Here is an 8,684-nt window from a genome sequence, read left to right as displayed (position 1 = left end):
AGCAGGAATTTTACAGTCAAGAATCCACTCTACCAAGAACAATAAAAAGAGGGTCAGGGCGGGTTAGTGAGAGCAGGACGCCTGGGCTGGCCTCCACTGGGGGCTGGGCAGGTGGAGCGGGGGCGATTCTTTGGTCTGGCTCTGCTCCTGGCTCTGCCCAGCGGGCTGTGTCCAGGCTGGATGGATGAGCCCCCTGGAATTCAGGGTGCGCCATCCGTTCTGATATTCTCCAGGTTTCCCAGACATTTAGCTGTCTCTCTGCAGTGCGGTTTTTGAATATTTCTAACGGGGAGGAAACAGCATCACTCCTGGGAAAACGCCTTACTGGCGTGGCATCTGGGACAACACCCGACCCGTCTGCTCCCCGCTGACCCCGCTTCTCACCACCTCCCCCTCTGTGATGGACGTGTCCATGCAAAACCTCGTGCTGGACTGGGCTGGCCTGCATCGGTGGCCCCCCAAAACTAGGTTTTCACCCCAAATGTCCTTTCATCTCCAGCCCTGACCGTTCTGCATCTACCTCAAGGCTCAGCTCAAACGCTCCTCCTTCATAGGAAAGGTCTGGACGCGTCACGGTGCCTGGGAAACCCGCCCGTTGAGTCCATTTCACTGTTTGTGCGTGAGCCTCTGGTAAGCTTTGCTATTTAACGCTGGAATATTCTTTCTCTATGTTTGAAGTATATCTGTACGGAATCTAAAAAAAATGGTTCTGATGAACCTAGGGGCAGGACAGGAACAAAGATGCAGACGTACAGAATGTACTTAAGGACGTGGGGAAGGGGGAAGGGGAAGCTGGGACGAAGTGAGAGAGTGGCATTGACATATATACACTACCAAATGTAAAATAGATAGCTGGTGGGAAGCAGCCGCATAGCACAGGGAGATCAGCTTGGTGCTTTGTGTCCACCTAGAGGGGTGGGATAGGGAGGGTGGGAGGGAGACCCAAGAGGGAGGGGATATGGGGATATATGTATGCATGTAGCTGATTCACCTTGTTATACAGCAGAAACTAACACAACATTGTAAAGCAATTATACTCCAATAAAGATGTTAAAAAAATAAAGTATATCTGCTTTGTCTTGACAGTGCTTGTCTATTTTACATGCCTCACATCACGTGATGTGATGTAACAGTGGCTACCATTTAACTGAGCACATCCTACAGGCGAGGCACTTTGCGTGCATTAGCTCACTTCGTTTTCCCAGTAACATGTGAGATAGGTCCTATTATTATTCCCGTTTTACAGATGAGGAAACTAAGGCACAGAGAGGCTGAGTAACTTCCCCCAGGTCACAGAGGAAGTCAGGGGCAGAAGCCAGACAGTCTGACTCAAGAGCTCTTGCCTGAAACCACCACGTCTCAAGTCTCTCCCAGTGCTGTCTATGTAGCATTCAGTCAACAGATATTTATCGACTGATTGGTGCTGATTGTTTTCCAGAAACAGTTCTAGTCTGAGCAAAGGAAAATAGGAGGAAAGAGCCTGACCTCGCCACACGTGGTCCCCTCACTTCCCGGTGACGAAGCAAACCCTGCTTGATGAGAAGCTGATTTCTAACCTGTGTGCCTCCAGAAATAACAGTTCCTTGAGAACGAGCTAATCTCACAAAAATTCATATCCTCGGGAGCCTTTCAAGCAACCAGGACCTTGGCAGACGGAGGTGGTGTCCTGTCGGTCTGTGTCCCCAGCACCTGGCTCACAGCAAGTGATCAATACACGCGGATGGGGGTGGATGGGCTGCCGAGCCTGGCACTGGCCTTGCATGGACGTGGATGTTATGTGTAATGTTGACTGTCCCTGTGGCTTCTCTGTGGTGCAACATGCCTGCTTGTCTGCACCTCTGCCGAGGGACAGTGGGGCCTCACAAGCCCTGGGGACTCACTTCCTTTACTGTGGGAATTTGATGGAGCAAAGTGATCAAACCTTAGTTGCACAGCGTCTCACTGAGAGCGTCAGCTGGTTTCTGCACCCACAGTGAGACGCAACCCCCCCATCCCCAGCCTCCCTGTGTACAACTCTAGGGCCTCAGCCACCCTCTCACCTCCCTCCTGATTTCCTGGCGGCCCCTCCTCACTTGCCCTTCAAGGTCTGTCCTCCTCCTCCAAGAAGCCTGTCCCGATCTCTATCCCCACTCCCCAAAGTACAGAGTCCCCAAAAGCACAGCCGTCACAGAATTCAACACGTCGTACTCAACCTTTTTTTTTTTTTTGCACATCTCCAATTTTTGCGCTCTACCATCATTTCTATGATCATTATTTTCAATGACAATTCAGTCTTTTGAGAACACTCTTAGTGTCTGACTCATTTCTGTATCTTCTGAGACAGCTAGCAAAGTCCTATATGAAGTAGGTACTCAGTGGGTTTTGTTGAAAAAAATTAATAAATGACTCATGGGCTTGTACCCTCACAAGCATCTCTCTCCCTCCATAATCTGTGATCCTAAGATTTCAATGGCATTTAATACACATCTGGATGCAAAAAATAACAGTAACTTTTTGGGCTTGGAGTTTCTGGTCCCGCAAACCACCCAGTTAGCCTGTTTGTTACAGAAACAGCACCTGACTATGTGCTACCTATGTGCACAGCTACACAGCACACCGTCGTCATGAAGACCAAATAAGGTGGAAGAAAAAAGCCTTTCGGAAACACGAAAGGAGGCGCCCGTGAACGGAAGGTCTTCAGGACCAGCATCCCTTAGGGGTGGGCTGGTGCTCTGTCCCGGTCACGTGGAGCCCATGAGGGGCCCAGTCACCCCACAACGACTGACCTGGCGTTTCTGTAGATAATTTTAGAGGCTGAGGATACAGCAGTGAGCAAAACAAAAAAAAAACTGTTGTCCTCGTAGAGGTTATGTTCTCGTGAGGCCAGGGGTGACAAACAGATAAACGAGGGCAAGAGCGTGGAGAGAGGTGTAGGAGAAATAGAGGGGGGAAGGGGGCGGAGGACACGGGCGGCGGGACAGGCCCCCGAGAAGGTGCCGTTTCCGCGGACACCGAGGCCGCGAGGCCAGCTGTGCGAACGGCACCCGGACGGAGGTCCCACCACGTGAGTGCGCTCGGGCTGCTGCGGCACAGCTGGGGGTCGCGAGGGCTGGTGGGGGGCCGAGGAGGGCAGGGGGAGGGGAGGCTGCAGAGGGGCTCTGTCTCTCAGGAGGTGGGGAGCCCGGAGGGTTCTAACTGGAACAGTGGCACGTATTTTGAGAGGACCATTTGGCTGCTGTGTTGAGCCCCGGCTGCGACAAAGGGCAAAGGGCAAAACAGAGACTCCTGCCAGGAGGCAGTGGTGATGGTCCGGGTGAGGGCTGGTGGGCGCTGCAGTGCACACGGAGGTGGCAGGAAACTGAGTATCTGGAAGGTGTGGCTCGTAGGATGCTCTGAGGGCCTGGAAGCATAGGGTGGGACAAAGAAACAGGCCAAGGATTTGTGCCTGAGTCGCTAGAAGGAGGAGGCTGACCTTTACCAAACGGGAAAGGCTCTGGGGGACATGGTGAGCTCAGGGTGCCGCTTACCAGGCCTCCCGCGAAGGGACGGAGGCGGCAGCGCAAGTCCGGCCTCGGAGAAGAGGGCTGTGTGCGGGCGGCAGCAGCTCGCCGTTATCAGAGGCCACACAGGAGACTGGGCGTGACCACCAGGGACCCGTGCAGAGACGGAAGAGGCCCAAGGATGCAGCTGGCGCTCCCAGCGGTAAGAGGAGGGGAAGGCGAGGGGAAGTCAGCCCGCGACTCCCACAAGGAGAAGCAAGTGGAGTGAGGGCAGACCTAGGAAAGAACAGCGTCCCCAAGGCCCGGTGACGATGCGGCTCAAGGATGAGGGACCAGCCACTGAATCTAATCCTGCAGAGAGTCAGGTAAGCGGCCCCGAGGCAGGCCGCTGGGTCCGGCACCGTGGAGATCCCCGGTGGTCTCAATAAGAGATGCCTCGGCGTTGCCCTGGGGGAGAAAGCCAGGCAGCGGCAGGTCCAGAGAGAAGGAGGAGACGGGAGTGGTGCGGCGGGGAGACCCAAAGGCTATGGCAGCGGAGGAGGAAGGCCTCCGTCCAGGTCTGCAGTGGGAGACGTCGGTGACGTCGTCTTCGACGCGATCAACCAGACCAGCCCGGGGCACTTAGCCACCTGAGTCTACACACGTCACTACTTAAAAGGTCGCAGAGACGCTATCCCAGTGAGAAAGGCTGGATCAGCCCTGCCTTGAAGCCCCCAGAAGAGCCTTTCCCTTTTCACCAGTGACCCACAGGAAACAAGACCCAGCTGCTAGCTGTCTGAGAAAGCCAGAGCTACCTGCAGGCCCCAAGGCTGCACGAGCACCAGCTTCACTGACGGAACATCCCCCTGAATTCACGGTGGGGCAGCAGGGCCTTACATCTGAGAGGCAGAGTCCCGTCTTCACCCTCTCGATGGAACGGCTCCCAGCCCCACAGTGCAGAGCTGCCGTCGGCAGCGCACACGGACGGCACGCGGTCCGTGAAGCTTCCTCTGTGGAGGAGCCCCGGCTACTCCACGGGATCCAGCGCCCCTGCATCTCTGATTAGGAACCTCTGTACCAGAGTCATCACCGTAACTAGTCCTGTTAACAACACCCCTTCCGTCTCTTGGGGATAGTGGACTGTTTAATCACAACCCTTCACCTGTGCTTCTCTGTATGGACAGGACACTTCTGTGTCCCGTCATCTTTGGGACCACGGCAGCCGGGTGACTTGCTCTGGCCACTGGCATGTGAGCAGCCATGATATAAACCAGGTTGAGCAAAAGCCTAGAATATGCCCGTGTGGTTTGACCGTGTGCCCCTTGGCGAGAGCCGCCCCGTGCCGTGAGGGCCACAGGCACGCACGCTGGACGCTCCCTCAACCTGGGCTCTGGGATGAGGTGACCACGGAAGCTGGTCAGGCCCGGAGCCCTCATGCAACACGAACCAAGGATGCGTGATTCTGGTTTTCAGTCACCGCGAGTTTGGGATGGATTTTTCCTGCAGCAAAGGCTGCCTGGTGTACTCTCATTAGATTTTCAAGCTCCTCCAGGGAAGGGACCATACTTATTTTCATGACGTGTCCTCATGCCCTGCACGGTGCCCTGACGCTGTGGGCCCTAAAAAGCGCACCCACAGCAGGGTCAGCGTCATCGTGCCCGTGGTAGCGTGTTGGGCTGAAGTGTGGGCTCAGTTCACAGTCCCTGCCACTGGCACGTTGGCTGCACCATCATACTAAACCCCTTAAAGTCTTGTTCCAACTGATTCCCACCCTACCTTCTCACTCCTTGAGTCTGGCCTATGGAGTGATGGCTAGTTGACCACGAAAACCCAAATAATTTAGGCTTTGCAAACAGGCCCTGGGTCTCAGCCGTCACGTACACTGTTTCCATTCTCAGTGCCCAGTGGTTAAGGCCAAGCAGAGGGGCCACGGTCTACACTTGCTGGGAGTTAACACAGGCCACCGCTGCCCAGGGACCCCCACTCCTGCCTTTGCCCACCCAGGGAGTTCCCACCCCGAGCAGAGACCAGGCGAGCATCGTGCAGGAGTCAGAGACAACACAGGGCACAGCTCTGGGCTTCAGGGGGCTTATAAGGTAAGTGCAGAGGCAGGACACGCCTGTAGCGTCTAAGACGCACGCAATTCTTTACGGGAGGTCATGCGGTGCCGTGGGGAGAGCTGGTTTCACTCAGGAGACCTGGTTCTCTCTGCTCTGCTGTGGTTGATTCAGTTACTCCGGGAGGATCTCTCCACTATCCTGCGTGGGTACGGAAAGCACTGGACAGGTCGATACAAGATCCCTCGTGTTCCCCCAGTTCTACACCCTGAGAGGTTTCACCCACTGAGTAGGATAACGTCACCTGGTTGGTGGCCGTGCAGGAGGAAAGGTGGGCGTGCAGAGGCCCCCTCTGCCTTCCCGGCCCGGCCCCGTCTCCAAGCTCGTCTGGCTGCAGCCCGCTTCGGGGGTCTTCTCCACCTCGAGTTAGGGCCCAGACCTGGTCACGCTGAGCGGACGGTGACATCTCCCAGCACCCACGCCCGGAATCAGGCTCAGTGAGCCCTAGCTGAACAGCAGCGGCAGGAGGTCTGGAAGTGGACTCAGCCCGGGAGCAGGCTGGGCCGGGGTTTGCCGGAGCGGACGCTGGGAGCCCGACCTTCCGTGTCCAGGGCTGGGGGGCCCTCCGCAATGGGGGGCTGCTGCCGGAGAGGAGGAAGGGGCGCCGTCCCCGGGCCTGTCTCCCACGCCCGCCTGCCCGACTCAGGCCAGCGCCCTCCCCCCTCAGAGAAAAGCAGTTCTCACTCTGACAGGCGGCGAGCCCAAAAATAGGGCTTCTGTGGCCGGAGATGCCCCACGTGACGTGAAGGGAGGGGAGGGCTGGCAGAAGTGGCAAAACAGAACTTCCTGAACATCCACTGCTGCTTTTTTTGCCTGGGCACAAACGAGTGGTCCCATAGAAACCGACGTGGTGCCGCAGGCACAAGGACAGGAAACTGACCACCGTTCTTTGGAAAAATACAGACAGCAGAGATAATCCCATCGGCTCCCATGCCCTGGGAGCCTGGGGAGTAGCTCACTGCTCTTCTGCTGCAAATGTATTTAAATCCCCAGCCCCGGCCGGGGTGGCGGACGGGGGGCTGCTCAGATGGCCGCGAGGCTGTTCTCTGTGCAGCTGTCTCCATCAGGCTGTGGATTCCCCAGGTGCTCACAGGAGCGGGGGCCACAGTGGGTTTTAATGGACTCACAGCAGAGCTGGGACCTTTAGAGCAAAGGAACCCATTCAAGAAAACCCTCCGTGTATATGAAATCAGGTTCCTTGGCAATTCAGGTTCGGGGGAGACTGGGGGACGGTGAGGAGGTCACGTGGCCGACAGGCCCAGGCTACTTACTCGGGACCCCGGACACCAGCCGTAGGGGCCGCAGCACGCGGAACGCCCTGAGCGCCTTCACGTCAAATCCAGCCCCCTTCCCTCCCAGGGCGTTGGCCCCGTCGGCTTTGGTGGCTTGCTCTAAGATTGCACTGAAAAGCCTGGAAGAGAAAGAGAGAGGGAGCGTCAGGATGTCCTGCCTGCCCGGCGGGGCTCCGACTCCTCTGAGGGATGCTGGGCGGTGAAGTGTGCAGGCGCCTCCAGCCAGGATCAGTCCGGTGCGCGGGAGGGTCCGAGACCCGCATCAGATGACAGTCCCTCAGGGCAGGTCCCGCCTGCCCTGTGCTGGCGTCGAGCGGGCTTCACGGCACTGGCAGCCCAGGCAGGGCGTCAGGCAGGTGGAGGCTGCCGCCAGGGCCTGTTCCTCTGCCCTCCCAGCGTCCTGGCTCCTGTGCCCTGGCACCACATCCCAGCTCCTCCCGACAAGCCCCTGGCTTTGATCTGAGCCTGGGCACAAACGAGTGGTCCCATAGAAACCGACGTGGTGCCGCAGGCACAAGGACAGGAAACTGACCACCGGCCTCAGACCCTGGCAACACCTGTCATGTTGGAGTGATGGGGACAAAGGTAACAGACACATGTTCCAGAGAGGACAGGGGAGCATTCAAGACGGTTCTGTCCAACAGAAACAGTGCAAAGCACAAATGTGGGCCGTGTGTGCAATTTAGATTTTCCAGTAGCCACACTAAAAAAGTGAAAAAGGAACAGGCGAAATGGACGGTGATGATAGATTTTATTTAATCCAGCATAACCAAAATGTGATCACTTCAGCTGTAATAAAGAGGTTTTTTTTTGTTTTTTTGTTTTATTTGTGTACGCGGGCCACACATGTTCCAGAGAGGACAGGGGAGCATTCAAGACGGTTCTGTCCAACAGAAACAGTGCAAAGCACAAATGTGGGCCGTGTGTGCAATTTAGATTTTCCAGTAGCCACACTAAAAAAGTGAAAAAGGAACAGGCGAAATGGACGGTGATGATAGATTTTATTTAATCCAGCATAACCAAAATGTGATCACTTCAGCTGTAATAAAGAGGTTTTTTTTTGTTTTTTTGTTTTATTTGTGGTACGCGGGCCTCTCTCTGTCGTGGCCTCTCCCGTTGCGGAGCACAGGCTCCGGACGCGCAGGCTCAGCGGCCATGGCTCACGGGCCCAGCCGCTCCGCGGCACGTGGGATCTTCCCGGACCGGGGCGCGAACCTGCGTCCCCCGCGTCGGCAGGCGGACTCCCCACCGCTGCGCCACCAGGGAAGCCCAGTAATAAAGAGTTTTTAGTGAGATGTTTGTCCCTCTGTGTTTTGCACTAAATCTTTGAAACCTGCTGTGTGTTCTACACATAGAGCGCATCTCAAGTGAGCGCTCAGTGGCCACCCCAGCTGGAGGGGAGTGTCCTGTAGAAAGAATCCCTCCTGAGGAATTTTGCTGGAAAAAGGTAGGAGGAGAGAAAAGGTAGTTCCTGCAAGAGGGCGTGGAATCGTTTTGCTTGTTTTTAAATGAAATCATCTAATAGAGACAGACGATGGGCAGTAAAGAAGTGAGGGGACAGTGGCTGGAAGGGTCGTACCCCTGGTGGGCCGGAGGGCAGGATGTCTGCAGAGGGGCACGAGCCCAGTAGCCAGGACAGTTCATCACGGTCCCGGGGAGGGAGGTGCAGTGTGGGTTCAGATGCAGGTGTGGGAACAGACGGAAGTCCCCTTCTGACTGCGCCTCTCTTCTCAGCGAATCAGGTAGCAAGCCATCAGCTGGAATGTGAAAGGGGAGGGGGTCCTGGAAGCTTGAAGGGTGAAACAAAGGCATAAAAG

The 8,684-nt window shown here is 56.1% G+C and overlaps 1 protein-coding gene across 2 annotated transcripts in view; it reads right to left on the bottom strand.

Annotated features, from left to right (window-relative positions):
* Positions 1-8,684, bottom strand: part of CACNA1C (calcium voltage-gated channel subunit alpha1 C) — a 435,574-nt gene that overhangs the window by 179,827 nt on the left and 247,063 nt on the right. For both annotated transcript variants that reach the window (XM_007469483.1, XM_007469484.1), the window contains exon 4: positions 6,847-6,986. In XM_007469483.1, the coding sequence (XP_007469545.1) occupies positions 6,847-6,986 (140 nt within the window). The remainder of the gene's footprint in view (positions 1-6,846; positions 6,987-8,684) is intronic.

This window comes from Lipotes vexillifer, unplaced genomic scaffold (assembly GCF_000442215.2).
Source record: "Lipotes vexillifer unplaced genomic scaffold, Lipotes_vexillifer_v1.1 scaffold395, whole genome shotgun sequence".
In the NCBI taxonomy this organism is placed as follows: Eukaryota; Metazoa; Chordata; class Mammalia; order Artiodactyla; family Lipotidae; genus Lipotes; species Lipotes vexillifer.
This window is presented reverse-complemented; position numbering and strand designations above follow the sequence as displayed.